The following is a 25743-nucleotide window of genomic DNA, read 5'->3' on the forward strand; positions in this document are numbered from 1 at the left end:
GCTTACTTACGAACCCCTAACCAATAGTGCAGTTTAAAAAAATACGGATAAGAATAAGAGATAAAAGTAACAAGTAATTAAAGAGCCGCAGTAAAAAATTCAATAACTAACAGTATATACAGAGGGGGTGCCGGTTAGTTGAGGAAGTATGTACATGTAGGTAGAGTTAATTAAAGTGGCTATGCATCGATGACAACAGAGAGTGGCAGTGGTGTGGAGCAATGCGAATAGTCTGGGTAGCCATTTGACTAGATGTTCAGTAGTCTTATGGCTTGGGGGTAGAAGCTGTTTAGAAGCCTCTTGGACCTAGACTTGGCACTCCGGTACCGCTTGCTGTGTGGTAGCAGAGAGAACAGTCTATGACTAGGGTGGCTGGAGTCTTTGTCAGTTTTTAGGGCCTTCCTCTGACACCGCCTGGTATAGAGGTCCTGGATGGCAGGAAGCTTGGCCCAGTGATATACTGCGCCGTTCTCACTACCCTCTGTAGTGCCTTGCGGTCAGAGGCTGAGCAGTTGCCATACCAGGCAGTGATGCAACCAGTCAGGATGCTCTTGATCGTGCAGCTGTAGAACCTTTTGAGGATCTCAGGACCCATGACAAATCTTTTCAGTCTCCTGAGGGGGAATAGGTTTTGTCGTGCCCGCTTCACGACTGTCATGGTGTGCTTGGACCATGTTAATTTGTTGATGATGTGGAAACCAAGGAACTTGAAGCTCTCAACCTGCTCCACTGCAGCCCCGTCGGTGAGAATGGGGGCATGCTCGGTCCTCATTTTCCTGTAGTCGACAATCATCTCCTTTCTCTTGATCACGTTGAGGGAGAGGTTGTTGTCCTGGCACTACATGGCCAGGTCTCTGACCTCCTCCCTATAGGCTGTCTCGTCGTTGTCGGTGATCAGGCCTACCACTGTTGTGTCATCAGCAAATTTAATGATGGTGTTGGAGTCGTGCCTGGCCGTGCAGTCTTGAGTGAACAGGGTTTATAGAGGGGACTGAGCATGCACCCCTGAACGGCCCCTGTGTTGAGGCTCAGCGTGGCGAATGTGTTGTTACCCACCCTTACCACCTGGGGGCGGCCCGTCAGGAAGTCCAGGATCCAGTTGCAGAGGGAGGTGTTTAGTCCCAGGGTCCTTAGCTTATTGATGAGCTTTGAAGGCACTATGGCATTGAACGCTGAGCTGTAGTCAATGAATAGCATTCTCACATAGGTGTTCCTTTTGTCCAGGTGGGAAAGGGCAGTGTGGAGTGCAATAGAGATTGCACCATTTGTGGATCTGTTAGGGTGGTATGCAGATTGGAGTGGGTCTAGGGTTTCTGGGATAATGGTGTTGATTTGAGCCATGTCCACCCTTTCATAGCACTTCATGGCTACAGACGTGAGTGCTACGGGTCGGTAGTCATTTAGGCAGGTTACCTTAGTGTTCTTGGGCACAGGCACTATGGTGGTCTGCTTAAAACACATTGGTATTATAGACTCGGACAGGGAGAGGTTGAAAATGTCAGTGAAGACACTTGCCAGTTGGTCAGCGCATGCTGGCAGTACACGTCCTGGTAATCCGTCTGGCCCTGCGGCCTTGTGAATGTTGACCCGTCTAAAGGTCTTACTCACATCGGCTGCAGAGAGCGTGATTCCTGTAGTTTTTTGTGTGTTGCCTACGTAATGGTGCACACACTAAACGATCTGGCACAGATGGTGATCACACACTACAAGATTCTTCACTTGGTCGTGAGGACTCTCGATACCATGCTGTCTGGCAAAATCTATGATGTGATTCGATTTACGTAGCTACAAGCTGTTGCTCAAAGCAGCCTCATAAACAATCAGTCAGACATTCACGCTTGCCATACAGCGTTGAATTATCTAGCCAACATTTTGATTGAATAGCATTGCTTGTGAACTTCAGAGTTGTAATGATTTGTCACGTTGGCTTTGTTTTGAAGGTAAGTACAAACACATCCTAGTTGTAGTCATCAGTCCTGCTCGAGAGTCTACACATTCTGGGTGAAGCTAAACAACGTCATCTCACTGGCTTCTTCTCTGGCGAGCTCTCATTGTCTAATGCTGATTACCGTTCTCAAAACATGTCGTTGCATATCTCACACTACAAGAGCGTTGCAGATTTTGTGCCAATTAAAATCAAACCTGTTTGAAAATATCAGGACGTCTGGGACTGCTCAAAGACGAAATGCGCCTTTTACCCGCTCACATTAAACGAGCGTCAGTAACGGCCGCGCGCCCCGAGTTGGCAACGACAAGGGGATTTTGTCTCCGATCTCACAAACTTGTCTGGGACAGCTAAAATGCCGGCCAAAATCATGTAGTGTACACCCGACTTAAGGTGTATTTTTATCTGTTTTTTACTGCTTGCATGAGTTACTTGATGTGGAATAGAGTTCCATGTAGTCATGGCTCTATGTAGTACTGTGCGCCTCCCATAGTCTGTTCTGGACTTGGGGACTTTGAAAAGACCTCTGGTGGCATGTCTTGTGGGGTATGCATGGGTGTCTGAACTGTGTGCTAGTAGTTCAAACAGACAGCTCAGTGCATTCAACATGTCAATACTTCTCACAAATACAAGTAGTGATGAAGTCGAGCTCTCCTCTACTTTGAGTCAGGAGAGATTGACATGCATATTATTAATGTTAGCTCTCCGTGTACATTTAAGTGCCAGCCGTGCTGCTATATTCTGGGCTAATTGTAATTTCCCTTTTTGTGGTGACAAAACTAGGGCCTGTAGGACCTGCCTTGTTGAAAGTGTTGTTAAGAAGGAAGAGTAGCCCTTTATTATAGACAGACCTCTCCCCATTTTAGCAACTTGTCTGCTTTGACCATGACAGTTTTCAATTGTGGCAGTTTAGTCTCCTCAACATGCTCAATTTCCACATTATTCATTACGAGATTTAGTCGAGGTTTAGGGTTTAGTGAATGACTTGTCCCAAATATTTAGGACTAAGTTATTTCTTGCCACCCATTCTGAAACTGACTGCAGCTCTTTAAGTGTTGCAGTGATTTCACTTGCTTTGGTAGCTGACGTTGGATGGTGTATCAATAATCCCAGTCATTACAAAGATACAGCTGTCCTTCCTAACTCAGTTGCCAGAGAGGAAGGAAACCGCTCAGGGATTTCACCATGAGGCCAATGTTGACTTTAAAACAGTTAGTTTGGCTGTGATAAGAGAATAACTGACGATGGATCAACAACATTGTACTTACTCCACAATACTAACCTAAATGACAGAGTGAAAATAAGGAAGCCTGTATAGAATTCAAATATTACAAACCATGCATCCTGTTTGCGATAAGGCACTGAAGTAAAACTGCAAAAAAATGTGTCAAAGAAATAAACTTAATGTCCTGAATACAAAACATTATGTTTGTGGCAAATCACATCACTGAGTACCACACTTCATATTTCCAACCATGGTGGTGGCTGCATCATGATATGGGTATGCTTGTCACTGGCAAGGACTAGGGAGTTTTTTAAGATAAAAAGAAACTGAATAGAGCTAAGCACAGGCAAAATCCTCGAGAAAAACCTGCTTGTCTGCTTTCCAACTGACAATGGGAAACAAATGCACCTTCAGTAGGACATTAACATTAAACACAAGGCCAAATATACACTGGAGTTGCTTTCCAAGATGACATTGAATGTTCCTGATTGGCCTAGTTTCAGTTTTGACTTAAATCATCTTGAAAATCTATCAAAGATCTTAAAATTGCTGTCTAGCAATCATCAACAACCAACTTGACAGAGCTTGAACAATTTTAAAAAGAAAAATGTGCAAATATTGTACAATTCACATGTGTAAAGCTCATAAAGACTTATTACCCAGAAAGACTCACAACTGTAATCGCTGCCAAAGGTGATTCTAACGTGTATTGACTCAGTGGTGTGAATACTTATGTAAATTAGATATTTATGTATTTCATTTTCAATACATTTGCTAACATTTCTAAAAACATATTTTCACTTTGTCATTATGGGGTATTGTGGGTAGATGGGTGAATATTTTTTTTTATACATTTTGAATTCAGGCTGTAACACAACAAAATGTTGGGGGGTATGAATACTTTCAAAAGGCACTGTATTTGATTGATTGAGGATGTGATATATTTTTAAAACTAATACTTCAAGTAACTGTCTGTGTGTTTGAGCTATTGCACACACTACCCTGACAGTGTAAGTCAATATTTCATCACCATCCTTGGTTTTATTGTTGCTTCTTACACCCTAACCCTCACGATTATAAGACTATGAGCCATAAGTATCGCTCTCTCTCTCTCTCTAATATTGATAATTTCTCGCAGTCTCTCCTCACCTCTCTCTCTCTCTCTCCTCACCTCTCTCTCTCTCTCTCTCTCTCTCCTCACCTCTCTCTCTCAACACCCACCAGGCTCTCCTCTTACCATAATCAAAGGAATGACTTCTCTGCCAAATCCAATCTGGAAGCGTGTTAATGAAACAGCCCTCCATCTCTATAATATACATCCCCATGTTTACCTACAGCACGTTCCCTTCCCTGTTCCCTGTGGCAGTGCAGCAGCAGCAGATTGGGATGGGATTCGTGCCTGTGCTGATGCGGGGTTAGGCTGAAAATTGCTGTGTCACGATGAGGTATAGGGTGACTCTGGGGGGTTGGTTGGACATCCCAGGGGTGAGCTTTCAGGGCTGTTTCTTCTACTGCACTGGATTAGGGTTTAATCAAGGGCCTAGGGGAGATGAGGAAACATTTTTTTTTTTTTAAAGATTTTGAATGCTCATATGCTGCAAAGAGCACAGTATGGCTTGGCTCATGGTACGTGCCATGATGAAGTGTTTTGTAGGATAGGGAGGAAGGCAACTTACCTCATTGACATTTGCATGTTAGCGCTGTACACAGACTTATTTTGTTATAGGATTATTTTGCTGCAGCACAGCCTCTGTCTCTGCACAGTGTCTTAGTCATTGTGCAGCAGCCAGCCTACTTCATCCCATTCATCCCTTGCCATATGGATTGTTGCATTTTAATGTCCTGCAAAAAAAAGTTATGGGCATAGAGAAGGACAGGGAATCCTTGGCTTCTGGCTGCTTGGCAACATAAGGGATTTCCTAATATGGTGAAAAGCCTTGGTTGTTTTGCATATAGGATTCTAGTGCGTGATCATAATAATAAATGAAACTTGAACGAATTCCCCTGTCGTTCACAATCCACAGAATGCGCAGAAAAACATATGCTTCCGAGCAGATACACTGTCACGCGTAGCCTATGTCAGTCTGTTTTAGAAAAACAATATTTTTGCTTTGTTTTTTATCCAGAAGAGTTGTACACTCCTATGTCGTATGATCCTACTGTAGGCATTGGCTGCATTGATTGCAGCAAAATAGATTTAGGAATGTTCCACTAATACAGAGTTAAGGGGTGTGTAGTCTACTAATAATGTGCCATTACAGTTACTGGCAGGCACAGAGGTCCAGATATGAATTGCCCACAGTCTACAGTAGAAACTTGGACAAGGGCAATTGAGTGAGTTGCACGCAGTACGTATTTTGTCATTGTCAGACAGACGGGGCTTGCTTTTGTTAATGTTGGCTTTGCGCAAAGATATTTAGCCTACTGTCAGTCTCTCAAAAAGATAGATGATTTTGTCATGGTGTAAAGTGCTAGCAGTTATTGAATGTATATTGTTATTTTAATCTTAACTTTGCCAAACGGCGAGTAGTTGTGCGCCTGAAAGCGTGCGACTGATGTCATATTGTGGTTGGTTTGGAGCGCGTTCTTGACTGTCTTATTCTTACAGAATTTCTACGGTTTATTCGAAGGCATGCTGGAGAAACTTGAACTAGACGATGATGGTGTTGGTAAGTGCATTTACTTAGTAGACTAGTCTACATTTTCATTTTACTTGATGGTTTTACATAGCCGTTTATTTCACATTTTTGCAATTTTATCTGCATATAGTTGAAGACCAGGGCTCAATATGGAATGCAGGATGCTGATTTGTGAAGTGCTGCTGTGAATTGTAATGTGAATATTAATTCCATTACATTGGTGACACCGGTTGCTATTCACGGAATATGACGCTTCATAGGATAAATTACTCCGTTTCTGCTTATTTTACCAATACAACAAGTGTCATCCTGATTGCAAAATCACAATCCTTCACATGTAAGTCTTATTATGCAAGATGTATTTTGATCATAACCCAATGATTGCCTGGTGATAGCGCAAAGCCGTTTGCAGTTCTGTCAGCGTGCGCTGTTGGAATAAGGGATTCCCCCAGCCCATGAGGTGGCATCATTGGTTCAGTATGAATATTGAGATTATCCGATATACACATTTAGTGTGAATATTTTTGTGTCTGTCTTTCCAGCTGCTGAACCAGACAGTGATATTTACATGCGCTTTATGAAGTCCCATAGCTGCTATGACATCGTTCCCACCAGCTCCAAGCTGGTTGTGTTTGACACTGGACTGCAAGTAAGCAAGCCCAGCTCCTCCACATGACTACACTTTGACATCACGATGGAGCTATCATGGATAAGGGACCATATTCAAAAAGCACTTCAAAGTAGAAGTGCTGATCAAGGATTCTTTTTCCCTTTTAGATCATAATGGATAAGATTACATGGACACGGGGGACCTGATCTTAGATCAGCAATCTGAGACACTTTCTGGCCAGGCCCAGACAGACACACACACACACAGGGTTGAGAATTCACAGACTATGTAAAGATAAATTTGAGTAGGCCTGACTATAACCTAACTTTGAGCATCAGTATAGCATTTGTTTATCTTCCTAGGTTTGTCCGCTGAGGAACATTCTTATGGCTATTGAAGTGTTTCCTTGGTTAGAAAGGCACTGAGAGCGGTTTGGTTAATGTTCCATGAGGAGAGCAGTGCTATTGCTAGTGCTAATGATTTGCCTCATAAAATGGTTAAACAGTAATCAGCCACTGAATCTATTAAACTCAAGGTTTTAGTTCCCTTATCTGAGGATTAAACCCATTAAAACCAGAATGCTGTAGTGTTTTATTTGGATTTCAACGGAACACTTCCACATTTGTACAATATGTACAATACCACCTTCAGAACCTTGCCATCCATGTGTTTTTGTGTATGATTGTGGTCTTTTCTCACAGGTGAAGAAGGCTTTCTTTGCCTTAGTGGCCAATGGGGTGCGTGCTGCTCCACTGTGGGACTCAGAGAGGCAGTGTTTTGTGGGTAAGAAACGCCTTTTGTGTATGACACACGTTCACATGAAATGCATTCACGCTTAATGCATTCACTGATGCAAACACCTATATCAAATCAAATTTATTTTTATATAGCCCTTCGTACATCAGCTGATATTCTCAAAGTGCTGTACAGAAACCCAGCCTAAAACCCCAAACAGCAAGCAAAGCATGTGAAAGAAGCACGGTGGCTAGGAAAAACTCCCTAGGAAAAACTCCCTAGAAAGGCCAAAAACCTAGGAAGAAACCTAGAGAGGAACCAGGCTATGAGGGGTGGCCAGTCCTCTTCTGGCTGTGCAGGGTGGATATTATAACAGAACATAGTCAAGATGTTAAAATGTTAAAATGTTCATAAATGACCAGCATGGTCAAATAATAATAATCATAGTAGTTGTCGAGGGTGCAACAAGCACGTCCGGTGAACAGGTCAGGGTTCCATAGCCGCAGGCAGAACAGTTGAAACTGGAGCAGCAGCACGGCCAGGTGGACTGGGGACAGCAAGGAGTCATCATACCAGGTGGTCCTGAGGCATGGTCCTAGGGCTCAGGTCCTCCGAGAGAAAGACAGAAAGAGAGAAAGAGAGAATTAGAGAGAGCATATTTAAATACACACAGGACACCGGATAAGACAAGAGAAATACTCCAGATGTAACAGACTGACCCTAGCCCCCCGACACATAAACTACTGCAGCATAAATACTGGAGGCTGAGACAGGAGGGATCAGAAGACACTGTGGCCCCATCCGATGATACCCCCAGACAGGGCCAAACAGGCAGGATATAACCCCACCCACTTTGCCAAAGCACAGCCCCCACAGCACTAGAGGGATGTCTCCAACCACCAACTTACCGTCCTAAGACAAGGCCGAGTATAGCCCACAACGATCTCCGCCATGGCACAACCCAAGGGGGGGCGCCAACCCAGACAGGAAGACCACGTCAGTGACTCAACCCACTCAAGTGACGCACCCCTCCCATGGACGGCATGGAAGAACACCAGTAGGCCAGTGACTCAGCCCCTGTAAAAGGGTTAGAGGCAGAGAATCCCAGTGGAAAGAGGGGAACTGGCAAGGCAGAGACAGCAAGGGCGGTTCGTTGCTCCAGCCTTTCCGTTCACCTTCACACTCCTGGGCCAGACTATACTTAATCATAGGACCTACTGAAGAGATAAGTCTTCAGTAAAGACTTAAAGGTTGAGACTGAGTCTGCGTCTCTCACATTGGTAGGCAGACCATTCCATAAAAATGGAGCTCTATAGGAGAAAGCCCTACCTCCATCCGTTTGCTTAGAAATTCTAGGGACACTTAGGAGGCCTGCGTCTTGTGACCGTAGCGTACGTGTAGGTATGTAGGGCAGGACCAAATCGGAAAGATAGGTAGGAGCAAGCCCATGTAATGCTTTGTAGGTTAGCAGTAAAACCTTGAAATCAGCCCTTGCCTTAACAGGAAGCCAGTGTAGGGAGGCTAGCACTGGAGTAATATGATCAAATTTTTTGGTTCTAGTCAGGATTCTAGCAGCCGTATTTAGCACTAACTGAAGTTTATTTAGTGCTTTATCCGGGTAGCCGGAAAGTAGAGCATTGCAGTAGTCCAGCCTAGAAGTAACAAAAGCATGGATTAATTTTTCTGCGTCATTTTTGGACAGAAAATTTCAGATTTTTGCAATGTTACGTAGATGGAAAAAAGCTGTCCTTGAAACAGTCTTGATATGTTCTTCAAAAGAGAGATCAGGGTCCAGAGTAACGCCGAGGTCCTTCACAGTTTTATTTGAGACGACTGTACAACCATCCAGATTAATTGTCAGATTCAACAGAAGATCTCTTTGTTTCCTGGGACCTAGAACAAGCATCTCTGTTTTGTCCGAGTTTAAAAGTAGAAAGTTTGCAGCCATCCACTTCTTTATGTCTGAAACACAGCCTTCTAGCGAGGGCAATTTTGGGGCTTCACCATGTTTCATTGAAATGTACAGCTGTGTGTCGTCCGCATAGCAGTGAAATTTAACATTATGTTTTCGAATGACATCCCCAAGAGGTAAAATATATAGTGAAAACAATAGTGGTCCTAAAACGGAACCTTGAGGAACACCGAAATGTACAATTGATTTGTCAGAAGACAAACCATTCACAGAGACAAACTGATATCTTTCCGACAGATAAGATCTAAACCAGGCCAGAACTTGTCCATGAAGACCAATTTGGGTTTCCAATCTCTCCAAAAGAATGTGGTGATCGATGGTATCAAAAGCGGCACTAAGATCTAGGAGCACGAGGACAGATGCAGAGCCTCGGTCTGACGTCATTAAAAGGTCATTTACCACCTTCACAAGTGCAGTCTCAGTGCTATGATGGGGTCTAAAACCAGACTGAAGCGTTTCGTATACATTGTTTGTCTTCAGGAAGGCAGTGAGTTGCTGTGCAACAGCTTTTTCCAAAATTTTTGAGAGGAATGGAAGATTCGATATAGGCCGATAGTTTTTTATAATTTCTGGATCAAGATTCGGCTTTTTCAAGAGAGGCTTTATTACTGCCACTTTTAGTGAGCTTGGTACACATCCGGTGGATAGAGAGCCGTTTATTATGTTCAACATAGGAGGGCCAAGCACAGGAAGCAGCTCTTTCAGTAGTTTAGTTGGAATAGGGTCCAGTATGCAGCTTGAGGGTTTGGAGGCCATGATTATTTTCATCATTGCGTCAAGAGATATAGTACTAAAACACTTTAGTATCTCCCTTGATCCTAGGTCCTGGCAGAGTTGTGTAGACTCAGGACAATGGAGCTTTGGAGGAATACCCAGATTTAAAGAGGAGTCTGTAATTTGCTTTCTAATGATCATGATCTTTTCCTCAAAGAAGTTCATAAATGTATTACTGCTGAAGTGAAAGCCATCCTCCATTTGCGAAGGCTGCTTTTTAGTTAGCTTTGCGACAGTATCAAAAAGAAATTTCGGATTGTTCTTATTTTCCTCAATTAAGTTGGAAAAATAGGATGATCGAGCAGCAGTAAGGGCTCTTCGATACTGCACGGTACTGTCTTTCCAAGCTAGTCGGAAGACTTCCAGTTTGGTGTGGCGCCATTTCCGTTCCAATTTTCTGGAAGCTTGCTGCAGAGCTCGTGTATTTTCTGTATACCAGGGAGCTAGTTTCTTATAACAGATGTTTTTAGTTTTTAGGGGTGCAACTACATCTAGGGTATTGCGCAAGGTTAAATTGAGTTCCTCGGTTAGGTGGTTAACTGATTTTTGTCCTCTGACGTCCTTGGGTAGGCAGAGGCAGTCTGGAAGGGCATCAAGGAATCTTTGGGTTGTCTGAGAATTTATAGCACGACTTTTAATGCTCCTTGGTTGGGGTCTGAGCAGATTATTTGTTGCAATTGCAAACATAATAAAATGGTGGTCCGATAGTCCAGGATTATGAGGAAAAACATTTAGATCCACAACATTTATTCCATGGGACAAAACTAGGTCCAGAGTATGACTGTGGCAGTGAGTAGGTCCAGAGACATGTTGGACAAAACCCACTGAGTCGATGATGGCTCCGAAAGCCTTTTGGAGTGGGTCTGTGGACTTTTCCATGTGAATGTTAAAGTCACCAAAAATTTGAATATTATCTGCTATGACTACAAGATCCGATAAGAATTCAGGGAACTCAGTGAGGAACACTGCATATGGCCCAGGAGGCCTGTAAACAGTAGCAATAAAAAGTGAGTGAGTAGGCTGCATAGATTTCATGACTAGAAGCTCAAAAGACGAAAACGTAATTTTTTTTTTGTAAATTGAAATTTGCTATCGTAAATGTTAGCAACACCTCCGCCTTTGCCGGATGCACGGGGGGTATGGTCACTAGTGTAACCAGGGGGTGAGGCCTCATTTAACACAGTAAATTCATCAGGCTTAAGCCATGTTTCAGTCAGGCCAATCACATCAAGATTATTATCAGTGATTAGTTCATTGACTATAACTGCCTTGGAAGTGAGGGATCTAACATTAAGTAACCCAATTTTGAGATGTGAGGTATCACAATCTCTTTCAATAATGGCAGGAATGGAGGAGGTCTTTATACTAGTGAGATTGCTAAAGCGAACACCGCCATTTTTAATTTTGCCCAACCTAGATCGAGGCACAGACACGGTCTCAATGGGGAAAGCTGAGCTGACTACGCTGACTGTGCTAGTGGCAGACTCCACTAAGCTGGCAGGCTGGCTAACAGCCTGCTGCCTGGCCTGCACCCTATTTCATTGTGGAGCTAGAGGAGTTAGAGCCCTGTCTATGCTCGTAGATAAGATGAGAGCACCCCTCCAGCTAGGATGGAGTCCGTCACTCCTCAACAGGCCAGGCTTGGTCCTGTTTGTGGGTGAGTCCCAGAAAGAGGGCCAATTATCTACAAATTCTATCTTTTGGGAGGGGCAGAAAACAGTTTTCAACCAGCGATTGAGTTGTGAGACTCTGCTGTAGAGCTCATCACTCCCCCTAACTGGGAGGGGGCCAGAGACAATTAATCGATGCCGACACATCTTTCTAGCTGATTTACACGCTGAAGCTATGTTGCGCTTGGTGACCTCTGACTGTTTCATCCTAACATCGTTGGTGCCGATGTGGATAACAATATCTCTATACTCTCTACACTCGCCAGTTTTAGCTTTAGCCAGCACCGTCTTTAGATTAGCCTTAACGTCGGTAGCCCTGCCCCCTGGTAAACAGTGTATGATCGCTGGATGATTAGTTTTAAGTCTAATACTGCGGGTAATGGAGTCGCCAATGACTAAGGTTTTCAATTTGTCAGAGCTAATGGTGGGAGCCGTCGGCGTCTCAGACCCCCCACCAGAGAAGTCTCGGCCTCCGACTCCGACTCGCTTAATGGGGAGAACCGGTTGAAAGTTTCTGTCGGCTGAATAAGCGACACCGGTTGAGCATTCCTACAGCGTTTCCCTCCAGAAGCCATGAGAAAGATGTCCGGCTGCGGGGACCGTGCGAGGGGGTTTATACTAACGTTACTATCTGTACTTACTGGTGGCACAGACGCTGTTTCATCCTTTCCTACACTGAAATTACCCTTGCCTAACGATCGCGTCTGAAGCTGGGCTTGCAGCACAGCTATCCTTGCCGTAAGGCGATCGTTCTCCTGTATATTATAGGTACAACGACTGCAATTAGAAGGCATCATGTTAATGTTACTTAGCTTCGGCTGTTTGAAGTCCTGACGAACCATGTCCAGATAAAACCTCCGGGGTGAAAAGTTGAGTGAGGGAAAAAGTAAAAATATACGGTAATGAAAAAGTAAAAAACCGTCAGGTAGCAAAGTAAGATCGGCAACAAAACGCACAGCAGCGTAAACAAGTCTGCAAGTTGTGACCGGAAACAGGAAACAGGTCACCAATGAATGCGTATCAGGGCTGTAGCCAGGGTCTGAGATTTAGTCAGGCCCGGGAAGAAAGCTGAAGCTCATTTTAATGCATTTCTATACAATTTAAAAACTCTAAAATGCTAATTCAAAGAACAGCAAAAACAAGCAAAACCCCAGCCATTATCACATTGGTTGCTGTAGCTTCGTTCACCTCAGCCTGTTAGCCTGTTAGCTATACAGTTAGCCACTTCACATTAACTCAGCACCGGAATGAAAAACGTTTTTGTTGCTGCAGTTTTACAGCAAATTTCCTACAATTCTACACATATTGCCATGACTTATCTGAGTGAGAGTGACTAACAAAATCAATAGGGTCCCTGCAGGCCCTGTCGGTAATTCGTCCATGATTACTACACGTTTAGATGGCTGGCTAGACTCACTAGACTAATTTACCGATCTAAAACATGTTAGCTGACATGGGCTAATTGAATGACTGTCAGTGAGTGACATATAACAAGAGGAAAACTGATGATGCACAACCAAGTTTTGAAATTGCACCTTGTGTATTCTACTATTCTAAGTCTCAAGTTGAGACCCCAACTGAATTCCTAATTTATATACTGGTACTATATATATATATATATATATATATATATATATATATATATATATATATATATATAATTTATTTATTTTTATGTATATAATTTATTTATTTATATATATATATATAAAATGCAATATTTATTTATTTATTTTTATATATATATATATATATATATATATATATATATATATATATATTATATATATATAATTATTATTATTATTATTATAGTACCAGTCAAAAGTTTGGACACACCTACTCATTCAAGGGTTTTTCTTTATTTGTACTATTTTCTACATTGTTGAATAATAGTGAAGTCATCAAAACTATGAAATAATTCATATGGAATCATGTAGTAAGCAAAAAGTGTTAAACAAATCAAAATATATTTTGTATTTGAGATTCTTCAAAGTAGCCACCCTTTGCATTGATGACAGCTTTGCATGCTCTCAACCAGCGTCATAAGGAAGTCACCTGGAATGCATTTCAATTAACAGGTGTGCCTTGATAAAAGTTAATTTGTGGAATTTCTTTCCTTATTGCGTTTGAGCCAATCAGTTGTGTTGTGACAAGGTAGGGGTGGTACACAGAAGATAGCTCTATTTGGTAAAAGACCAAGTCCATATTATGGCAAAAACAGCTCAAATAAGCAAATAGAAACGACTGTCCATCCTTACTTTAAGACATGAAGGTCAGTCAATCCAGAACATTTCAAGAACTTTGAAAGTTTCTTCTAGTGCAGTCGCAAAAACCATTAAGCGCTGTGATGAAACTGGCTCTCATGAGGACCGCCACAGGAAAGGAAGACCCAGAGTTACCTCTGCTTCAGAGGATACGTTCATTAGAGCTACCAGCCTCAGAAATTGCAGCCCAAATAATAGCTTCACAGAGTTCAAGTAACAGACACATCTCAACATCAACTGTTCAGAGGAGACTGCGTGAATCAGGCTGTCATGGTCGAATTGCTGCAAAAAAAACACTACTAAAGGACACCAATAAGAAGAAGAGACTTGCTTGGGCCATGAAACACGAGCAATGGACATTGAGATTTTGTTGCTTCCAACCGCCGTGTCTTTGTGAGACGCGGTGTGGGTGAATGGATGTTTGCCGCATGTGTGGTTCCCACTGTGAAGGAGGTGTGATGGTGTGGGGGTGCTTTGCTGGTGACACTGTCAGTGATTTATTTAGAATTCAAGGTGCACTTAACCAGCATGGCTACCACAGCATTCTGCAGCGATACGCCATCCCATCTGGTTTTCGCTTAGTGGGACTATCATTTGTTTTTCAGTACGAAAAAGTCATAGACTGTTCTCTACTACCGCATGGCAAGCGGTACCGGAGTGCCAAGTCTAGGACAAAAAGGCTTCTCAACTGTTTTTACCCCCAGGCCATAAGACTCTTGAACAGGTCATCAAATGGCTACCCGGACTATTTGCATTGTGCCCCCCCCCCCCCCCCAACCCCTCTTTTACACTGCTGCTACTCTCTGTTTATCATATATGCATAGTCACTTTAACTATACATTCATGTACATACAACCTCAATTGGGCCGACCAACCAGTGCTCCCGTACATTGGCTAATCGGGCCATCTGCATTGTGTCCTGCCACCCACCACCTTCCAACCCCTCTTTACGCTACTGCTACTCTGTTCATCATATATGCATAGTCACTTTAACTATATCTACATGTACATACTACCTCAATCAGCCTGACTAACCGGTGTCTGTATGTAGCCTCGCTACTGTATATAGCCTCACTACTGTTTTTCACTGTCTTTTTACTATTGTTTTTATTTCTTTACTTACCTATTGTTCACCTAATACCTTTTTTGCACTATTGGTTAGTGGTAAGTAAGCATTTCACTGTAAGGTCTACACCTGTTGTATTCGGCGCACGTGACAAATAAACTTTGATTTGATTTGACAATGACCCAACACACCTCCAGGCTGTGTAAGGGCTATTTGACCAAGAAGGAGAGTGATGGAGTGCTGCATCAGATGACCTGGCCTCCACAATCACCCGACCTCATCCCAATTGAGATGGTTTGGGATGCGTTCGACCGCAGAGTGAATGAAAAGCAGCCAACAAGTGCTCAGCATATGTGGGAACTCCTTCAAGACTGTTGGAAAAGCATTCCTCATGAAGCTGGTTGAGAGAATGCCAAGAGTGAGCAAAGCAGTCATCAAGGCAAAGGGTGGCTACTTTGAAGAATCCAAAATCTAAAATATATTTAGATTTGGTTAACACTTTTTTGGTTACTACATGATTCCATATGTGTTATTTCATAGTTTTGATGTCTTCACTATTATTCTACAATGTAGAAAATAGTAAAAATAAAGAAAAACTCTTGAATGAGTAGGTGTGTCCAAACTTTTGACTGGTACTGTGTATATATATATATATTCCGGACTCTGACATTGCTCTTTCTGATATTTATTAGTTTCTTTCTTAAATTGTTGGAATTTGTGTGTATTGTTATGCATAACAATGTATTACTGCATTGTTGGAGCTAGAATCATAAGCATTTCGCTGCACCTGCGATAACATCTGCTAATTATGTGTACGAGACAAATAAAGTTTTATTTGATTTATAGACCACATGAATTTAGACCACATTAACCAAATTCAATAAAACTTGCTAAATTGCAATTTTGGCATGTCCCTCTGTGCGCACACTGGGACTTCTATGAAGAGTTTTACCCACTTAACCCCCAAATCTCTCCAACTTTTCACCATCACTCTAAAGCCTTAGTTATTATGTTGCTTGAAAATGTCATTTCTGAAGATTATTATTATTATTTATGTCATGTGATTAGTGATTGATCTAATCACATGAAACGTCTGTCCCTCATTTTAATGTCAACCCTGTTACCTGAACTGAACTCTCTTTTTAATATGGTGAAATTATTCCTTTTTAAAATGTTTTTTTTTTTTCAAAAGAAACGTTGAACATCTAATAGTCAAACTATAGTGTAAAAGCCGGTGAGCTGGTTCTACTCTTTTTGGCCATTTCTGGTGTTTTGTGGTGTAAAACTGAATGGGTCGAGCACAACACGTCAACTCCTAGTTACCCATAGCTAGACAGGCTACACATGTTTTATCAATACATTTCTTTTAAGTTTGCATTCAATTGCCCATCCCTGTTGCACATAACAAGCTTCCATTCCCCCTGTCACGAGGGGACTCATGGCTGATTTAAGATGAAATCGTCAACCCGAACACTTTATTTGAAACTTAGGCACTTACTATAGTCATTTTTATTTAACCTGTTGAGATGGGAAAACGTGTGCTCTTTATGACAGAATATACAGAAATGGTGAACTATTTATTATTTAGATGAAGCTATATTACCCAAAAGGTACACTCATTTGGTGGAACGACCCAGAGTCAGTTTTGTTATGAGTCATGGCCAGTCCAGCGTGATTTGTTGACATGAAGTCCGTTAGCAACCTAATGCTTTAGGACAGCTTCATGACAACTGCTAGTCATTCTGAAGGCATACATCTCTTCTCATTCCAGGAATGTTGACAATCACAGACTTCATCATCATACTACACAGATACTACAAGTCACCGTTGGTAAGTTTGAGTGGACAAAACCATGTGCGTTATGTTTGTTCGACATGTGAAACCGATGATGGATTTCTGTACTGTGTTTTTGTAGATATCAATATAGTTGTGTTGTTTTATAGGTGCAAATATATGAGTTGGAAGATCATAAGCTTGAGACGTGGAGAGGTATGTAACAAGCTCTGGTTTATATTATGACATGAAATGACGCGTACCGGACATTGAACTCGCATCGTTTTCCCTCTCCACAGAAGTATATTTGCAAGAGACATTCAAACCTTTAGTGAACATATCACCTGAATCAAGGTATGTTGTTGCTGCATAACAATGGCTATTATACTGTTGTGAATGTGTGTATGACTGTTTGCCATGTATGTGGTTTGAGTATACATACCTGCAAAGAAAACGCCTGCATTTTCCTTTAATGTGCGTTTTTGTCTGTCTGTCTTTGAAGCATATTTGATGCAGTGTATTCCCTCATCAAAAACAAGATCCACCGGCTGCCTGTCATCGACCCTGTTACGGGAAACCCACTTTACATCCTCACACACAAGAGGATCCTCAAGTTCCTCCAGCTCTTTGTAAGTCTAAAACCATTACTGACAACCTGGCGTTAGGTTTTATGATAATACACACAAGTCCCATTGGGGAAGAATATAAGAAAAACTGTCTGTCTTGAAACAATAAACTGACAACTCTGCTTTTACTTGAACACTGCCCTTGGAGTTGGAGAAGGTGAGAAGAGCAACCGAAAGTGTCTCTCTCGCTGTGTTGTGTTGTTCCAGGTGCGCGAGATGCCCAAGCCAGCCTTTATGAAGCAGACCCTGGGGGAGCTGGGCATCGGCACCTACAAGAACATAGCCTTCATCCACCCTGACACGCCCATCATCAAGGCCCTGCAGATCTTCGTAGAGAGGAGGGTGTCTGCCCTGCCTGTGGTGGACGTATCTGGTACGTGTTACTGTAAAACACCTTGAGACGACTGTTGGTCAAAGATGCTTTAAAGGGTCATTTGATTGATCCATTGATTTTTAGATTCAGTTTAACTCTCGTGGTGAAGCCTAATGGTTATGTTTCAATCTCCTCACAGGGAAAGTGGTAGATATTTACTCCAAATTTGATGTCATGGTAAGTGGTGGTTTACTAAATATTGATGATGTTAAGACAGCTTGGTAATCACGTGACTTCCCTCTCAACAATATATTGTGAATATTTTCCTTCTAAAATACATCCGTATGAGTGTGTCTATGTATCGTGTGTGTAGAACCTGGCAGCAGAGAAGACCTATAATAACCTAGACGTCACCGTGACCCAGGCCCTGAGGCATCGCTGGCAGTACTTCGAGGGGGTCATGCAGTGCCACAAGCTGGACGCACTGGAGACCATCGTGGACAGGATTGTCAAAGCGGAGGTGAGTTCTAACACACACGCCTCTCTTCTTCTCTCTATCTCTTTCTCTCTAACGTTGTGTGTGTGCGTGCTTGTGTGCGTGTGTGTCAGGTCCATCGGTTGGTGGTGGTGGATGATCGCTCGGCCATCGAGGGCATCATCTCCCTGTCTGACATCCTGCAGGCCCTGGTGCTCAGCCCAGCAGGTATAGACGCTCAGCATTCCTAACCACCCTCGTCCTACACCTGGACCCTGAGCTCCCTCCCTTCCCCCCCACCCTGTCCTGCCCCGCCCTGTACCTCTCACACAGGTAGGACACAAACACAAACTCTGGCCCTTGCTGGTTGGCACACACATGTGGATGGCACGTGCCTGTGCTCGTGAGCTGTCCTGTGTTGCCAACTCGTTATGGTGTAGTATGGGCTTGGCTGTGTGTCTGTGTCCTGTGTCTTGACTCTGGGGCCATGTCCTGTCCTTTCCTCCTACCCTCAGATTAAAATCGAATCAAATCAAATTGTATTTGTCACATGCGCCGAATACAACACGTGTAGACCTTACAGTGAAATGCTTACTTACAAGCCCTTAACCAACAATGCAGTTTTAAGAAAATACCTAAATAAGAGATAAGAATAACAAATAATTAAAGAGCAGCAGTAAACAACAATAGCGGGGCTATTTACAGGGAGTACCAGTACAGAGTCAATGTGGAGGCTATATACAGGGGGTACCGGTACAGAGTGGAGGCTATATACAGGGGGTACTGGTACAGAGTCAATGTGGAGGCTATATACAGGGGGTACCGGTACAGAGTCAATGTGGAGGCTATATACAGGGGGTACTGGTACAGAGTCAATGTGGAGGCTATATACAGGGGGTACCGGTACAGAGTCAATGTGGAGGCTATATACAGGGGGTACTGGTACAGAGTCAATGTGGAGGCTATATACAGGGGGTACCGGTACAGAGTCAATGTGGAGGCTATATACAGGGGGTACTGGTACAGAGTCAATGTGGAGGCTATATACAGGGGGTACCGGTACAGAGTCAATGTGGAGGCTATATACAGGGGGTACTGGTACAGAGTCAATGTGGAGGCTATATACAGGGGGTACTGGTACAGAGTCAATGTGGAGGCTATATACAGGGGGTACCGGTACAGAGTCAATGTGGAGGCTATATACAGGGGGTACCGGTACAGAGTCAATGTGGAGGCTATATACAGGGGGTACCGGTACAGAGTCAATGTGGAGGCTATATACAGGGGGTACTGGTACAGAGTCAATGTGGAGGCTATATACAGGGGGGTACCGGTACAGAGTCAATGTGGAGGCTATATACAGGGGGTACCGGTACAGAGTCAATGTGGAGGCTATATACAGGGGGTACTGGTACAGAGTCAATGTGGAGGCTATATACAGGGGGTACTGGTACAGAGTCAATGTGTGGGGGCACCGGTGTCAAGGTAATTGAGGTAATTATGTACATGTAGGTAGAGTTATTAGAGTGGCTATGCATAGATAATAACAGAGTAGTAGCAGCGTGGGGGGGGGCTCCTCTGTTGTCTTGGTATTTTGTCTGCTTATAGTTTCAAATGATAAAGAAGAATGATAATTGATGTAAGATAAAGTGTTTGCATTTCTGTGCTTTGGAGGAAATGCATTTGCTGCTGCAGCCATAATGCATTTAGAATTTGCTGGTGCATCAGTTCCCAGAATGAAAAGTACAGTGAGCAAGACTCATCATCAACTCAGATGTGAGACGTGATGAGAAAGAAACATGAAGCATCTTGCACAACTCTCTCCCTGAAGCAAAGAAGCCTACTATTGTTATGTTGGGCATTAGCCTGGTCCCAGATCTGTTGGTGCTGTATAGGCAACACCTATTGTCATTGCTATGCCATAACAACAACCATAAGAGTTGGCTATACAGCACAATAAGATCTGAGACCGGGCTAGTGGGATGTGTTTTTGTGTTCTCACCTCACATGTCTGTCCTCTCCTCCCCTAGATGCCTGCAGAGAGGAGGGCCTGCTGGAGTGAGAGGGGAAAAGCTGTGGGGACCACTGAGGTTGAAGGCTGTCATAAAACTTAGTATTCTACTTCTATGGCTTCAGACATGGGGCCCAGAGCCCTTGGTATTGATGCCCTAGACTTTGAAACCAAAAAGCTGGGCTGGACTTCACTGGACTGGATTGGACTGATACAGGGATGTAAAAGGGCTCTAATGCCTGAGGACCAGCATCTCTTTGTCTAAATGGAACTGGGCTTCATTCACTGTGGGAGGGTTATAGTAGGGTGGAATGATGACAGGGTGAGGTTGAGCCAGTCTGGAGACTGTATATGAGAGCTATGTATATTTTGGTTTTGCTCTGTATCATGCTGCTCTGTCGTTGTTCCAGCAACAGTGCCTATGATATTGACAGATATGGTCAAAGCGTCTTAGACTTGATGATACACACTTTAGGAGAAATGACAGGTTTTCATGCTTTACCTTGTAATGGTGAGAGGGGTTGTATTTTTATATGAGTAATATGCTGTGAAGAGAGACGGAACATAAAAAAAAGGCCTTATTTTAAGACGTGTTTTGCCTGCTTTATGTACTTGCAAAGGAAAATGGCAGATTCTGACCTGCTCACTACTGGTCTTCTGTGCTGTGGCCAGAGAACACAACTCTGACAAAACTAATCTCTGGTCTATTACTGTAAATAACAACGTTTTGAAGAAAAGTGCCAGAGAAAGCTTTATTTTTTTTTTAAATCTAAGTTTAAAACAAATTATGTTAAGCTCACTACAGTTTAATATTCTTTTTGTAAATATAACGTGGCAGTAAAATGTTGTATTCAAAGAAAATGTGTATTCAGAGCAAGATGACTGTACATGTGCAAGCGATAAATGACACTATAAATGTTGTTCTTTACTTTTCTAAAAGTAGCAAAATAAACAATGACACTGTATTTTTATGTAATGTGTGTTGCTGCATATGTTCTTTTTTATGGTACATTTTCAACACCACATATTTAACTGTTTTATATTGAGTGAGCAAGAAAGCCAAATTAAAAGTGCTTGGGTAAATCAATTTGATATAATGGTAATCCTGAATACATTGATTGACGTAATATTTTGATAACCGCCATACACATTAAATGATTAATGTCATACACTATAACACATTTCTTATGCTCTTCTCTGATGGAACTTATTTGACTGTCATGGCTATAACGCCTTCAATGATAATCATCGTTGCTTTGGATGTCTGAACACTGCCACCATCTAGTGGTTTGGACCTGCACTGCAGGCATATCTGCACCTGTTCTAAGATTGACCATCACGCGTGTCCTGAGAGTACCCTTAACTTTGATGGCACCATAAACATATTTAGTCTGTGAGGCTCAGAGGAGACCAATGTCAGTTTGTGTTTCCCCCCTCGTCTTCGAAGCTTCATGCTAGAAACTATTGGAGGGCTCTGACAAATTGAAATAGTTTACACATTAGGAAGTTGCTTCCATGATTTTAATATTTAAAGTGAACAAAATGTCTTCGGGCCATACACAGATCAGCAAACACCACCAAGGTGCCCCTCAAAAGCTGTTCTACTTCAGCTTTCAAGCAAAGGATACTCCCAAAACATTTCAAAGCATTTATTAAACACCAGCCACAAGATGACAGTGTAATATAAGCAGTATGAGATGCTAATGTTGCATTCATAACCAAGTTTACCACATACGACTGGGAAAATCCACTTCAACGCCACTCCAAGTCGTATTTACTAGTGGGTAACTCGTCTATTATCCCTGAGTTTCCACTTCTCCCAAAAAGTGACCTCTGACGTCACCTATTAATTAAATTACTATTGATAACAGCATTTCGGCAGTTAAATGTAACAACAAAACATTATTTATTTAAAAAGATCTATTACTATAGTTTACGAGCCCTCATTTGTTTACAAGCATAATAGCTGTACTTTTACTTTATGGTTGACGCAACTTGTTGGCCATTAGCCAATCAGCGTTTCTCGAGTTCAAAGCATGTGAATGCGTCCAACTGGCATATACGACTTCACAACTGGTAATTACAGTGCCTTCAGAAAGTATTCAGACCCCTTGACTTTTTTCACATTTTGTTAGGTTACAGCCTTATTCTAAAATTGATTAAATTGTTTTTTTTCCTCATAAATCTTCACACAATACCCCATAATGACATCACAATACCCCATACTGACAAAGAAAAAACAGTTTTTTAGAAATGCTAGAAAATGTAAATACCTAATTTACATAAGTATTCAGACCCTTCACATAGTACTTTGTTGATGCACCTTTGGCAGTGATTACAGCCTCGAGTCTTCTTGGGTATGACGCTATAAGCTTAGCACACCTGTATTTGGGGAGTTTCTCCCATTCTTCTCTGCAGATCCTCTCAAGCTCAGTCAGGTTGGATGGGGAGTGTTGCTGCACAGCTATTTTCCGGTCTCTCCAGAGATATTCAATCAGGTTCAAGTCCGGGCTCTGGCTGTGCCGCTCAAGGGCATTCAGAGGCTTGTCCCGAAGCCAGTCCTGCGTTGTCTTGGCTGTGTCCTGTTGGAAGGTGAAACTTCACCCCAGTCTAAGGTCCTGAGCGCTCTGGAGCAGGTTTTCATCAAGGATCTCTCTGTACTTTGCTCCGTTCATCTTTCCCTCGAGCCTGACTAGTTTCCTAGTCCCTGCCGCTGAAAAACATCCCACAGAATTATGCTGCCACCACCATGCTTCACAGTAGGGGTGGTGCCAGGTTTCCTCCAGACATGACGCTTGGCATTCAGGCCAAAGAGTTCAATATTGGTTTCACCAGACCAGAGAATCTTGTTTCTCATGGTCTGAGTCTTTAGGTGTCTTTTGGCAAACTCCAAGCAGTCTGTCATGTGCCTTTTACTGAGGAGTGGCTTCCGTCTAGCCATTCTACCATAAAAGCCTGATTGGTGGAGTGCTACAGAGATAGTGGTCCTTCAGGATGGTTCCCCCATCTCTACAGAGGAGCTCTAGAGCTCTGTCAGAGTGACCATATGGTTCTTGGTCACCTCCCTGACCAAGGCCCTTCTCCCCCTATTGCTCAGTTTTTCCGGGGAGCCAGCTCTAGGACGAGTCTTGGTGGTTCCAAACTTCTTCCATTTAAGAATGATGGAGGCCACTGTGTTCTTGGGGACCTTCAATACTGCAGACATTTCTTCCCCAGCTCTGTGCCTCGACACAATCCTGTCTCGGAGCTCTTGGGACAATTCCTTCGACATCATGGCTTGGTTTTTGCTCTGACATGCACTGTCAACTGTGGGACTTTATATAGACTGGTGTGTGCCTTTCCAAATCATGTCCAATCAATTGAATTTACCACAGGTGGACTCCAAGTTGTAGAAACATCTCAAGGATGATCAATGGAAACAGGATGCACCTGACCTCAATTTCATGTTTCATAGCAACGGGTCTGAATATTTATGTAAATAAATAGTGTCGTTTCACGGCACTCCAAATGAGACAAGATGTTTTGCTCCAATTTTGCTTCAAATTCACCAACAAAACAGTATTTATTTATAGAAATGACATGCCATGTATTACCAGGCAGTAGATACAGGCATCTGCTAGTCTGTGTGTGGAGTAAGAATGGTACTGTAATCTCAATGGATCTTCTGGACTTTACAACAAAGGTAAAACTATTCTTTTTCTGGACACTGGTCTTAGGTCAGTTTTACCCCCCTCTACTAACCAGCAGTGAGGATGAAATCTCGCCAATACCTTGTAGCCTTAAAGCAAGAGGGCTTATCGGCTTGCTGGCCCCTTCCTGAACTGACAGCCCATCACACATGCACACACTGGACGTTCCCTTGAAAGTGTATGGGTGATTTAAAATTCTCCTTCTTCGGAGTGTCATGTATTTTATATGCATGGAGAGAGAGGAGTGTTCTCCTTTCATTCTTTCTCTCTCCCCTTCTGTCTCTCTCTCTTAGCATTAGTTTTACCTCATCATGCTTTTCAGTAATTGTGTGAAGGAGCACATGACCCTGGCCTTTGAAGACAAATGTGATATGAATGATGAGGGGAGAGTGTGTAAAAACCAGGCCTCGCGGGGCATTTGATTTTTACACTCGTCGCATTTAGCTGCACGAAAGAGCAGTCGGAGGGGGCGAGGACTGACAAGCTCTAGGTTTCGGAGGGTCGGCTTTGATGTCTTGTGGGGTGCGGTTGCTGTTCCTCTGCAGAGCCCCTAAGAATGGGAGGATGTGGGTCTCAGACAGCCATGTCGACCCAGCCACCCGTATGCACTGACTAGACAGCACACAGCCACACAGACAGGGAAAAGCACTATGATCACACCTCTGATAAAAGTCTCTCTCTCTTTCCCTCACACTCCCTCTCTCCCTCTCTTTCCCTCCCACTCTCTTTCTCTCTCTCTCCCTCCCTCCCTCTCTCTCTCTCCCTCCCACTCTGTCTCTCTCTCTCGATCGATAGATGTAGTAGTGCACAGACATGGTGGATGAAATATTTGAGACAATTAAAAAGAAAAATGTTAGTCACAGAGAGTTATTCCATAAATGTAATATAAGAAACACCTTCCTAATATTGAGTTGCATCCCCTTTGCCCTCAGAATAGCCTCATTTCGTCAGGGCATGGACTCTACAATGTGTTGAAAGTGTTCCACAGGGATGTTGGCCCATGTTGACTGCAATACTTCCCACAGTTGTGTTACGTTGGCTGGACGTCCTTTGGCTGGTGGACCATTCTTGATACACACGGGAAACTGTTGAGCATTAAAAACCCAGTAGTGTTGCAGTTCTTGACACACTCCAACCGGTATGTCTGGCACCTACTACCATAACCCATTCAAAGGCACTTAAACCTTTTGTCTTGCCCATTCACCCTCTGAATGGCACATATACATAATCCATGTCTCAATTGTCTCAAGGCTTAAAAATCCTTCTTTAACCTGTCTCCTCTCCTTCATTTACACTGGCTGAAGTGGATTTAACAAGTGACATCAATAAGGGATCATAGCTTTCACCTGGATTCACCTGAGTTGACTTTGTATTTTACTCTTAATTAATTATGCACTGTCTCTATGCACACTCATAGGGCCCTACACACTACGCACACTGATACTCCAACACACATACAAACACTCACTCTATCATTTGCTCACACACATAATATGCACATACATTTATACTGACTCTACAAACAGCCACTCACATACAATCATCATATACACTGCTGCTACTCTGTTTATCATGTATCCTGTGGCCTAGTCACCTTAACCCTATACATATCTACCTCTATCGATACAGTATCCTTACACATTATAAATATGGTACTGGAACTGACCCTGTATATACTATGCTTACTTACTTTATTGTGTTCTTCTTATTTTTACATCTTGTGTGTTTTTGTCCTGCCTTGTTATTTTTGGTATTACATTGTTATTTATTACTGTATTGTTGGGGTTAGAGCTTGCAAGAAAGGCATTTCACTGCACTTGTGCGTGCCATTAAAACTTGAAACTTGGTCAGTCATGGAAAGAGCAGGTGTTCCTAATGTTTTATACACTCAGTGTACTGTATATCACAAGCCAAAACAATACCAGACCACATGCAGAAACACACATCTCAGAC

The 25743-nt window shown here is 42.8% G+C and overlaps 1 protein-coding gene across 6 annotated transcripts in view; it reads left to right on the forward strand.

Moving 5' to 3' along the window:
• The window catches only part of LOC106599250 (5'-AMP-activated protein kinase subunit gamma-2), a 70684-nt gene extending 49612 nt beyond the window's left edge, over positions 1-21072 (forward strand). For 3 of the 6 annotated variants that reach the window (XM_014190375.2, XM_014190374.2, XM_014190376.2), the window contains 12 exons: positions 5779-5839; positions 6352-6458; positions 7121-7202; positions 16675-16733; positions 16847-16892; positions 16976-17030; positions 17179-17305; positions 17510-17675; positions 17815-17852; positions 17989-18135; positions 18225-18318; positions 20121-21072. In XM_014190375.2, coding sequence (XP_014045850.1) covers positions 5779-5839; positions 6352-6458; positions 7121-7202; positions 16675-16733; positions 16847-16892; positions 16976-17030; positions 17179-17305; positions 17510-17675; positions 17815-17852; positions 17989-18135; positions 18225-18318; positions 20121-20152 — 1014 coding nt within the window. In that variant the 3' untranslated portion in view covers positions 20153-21072. Of the gene's footprint in view, positions 1-4364; positions 5519-5778; positions 5840-6351; positions 6459-7120; positions 7203-16674; positions 16734-16846; positions 16893-16975; positions 17031-17178; positions 17306-17509; positions 17676-17814; positions 17853-17988; positions 18136-18224; positions 18319-20120 lie in introns of those variants that run through there. The other 3 variants (XM_014190378.2, XM_014190379.2, XM_014190380.2) reach the window with 3 other exon arrangements.
• Positions 21073-25743: the final 4671 nt, after the last annotated feature.

The sequence above is a fragment of the Salmo salar genome, chromosome ssa03 (assembly GCF_905237065.1).
Source record: "Salmo salar chromosome ssa03, Ssal_v3.1, whole genome shotgun sequence".
NCBI classification, from domain to species: domain Eukaryota; kingdom Metazoa; phylum Chordata; class Actinopteri; order Salmoniformes; family Salmonidae; genus Salmo; species Salmo salar.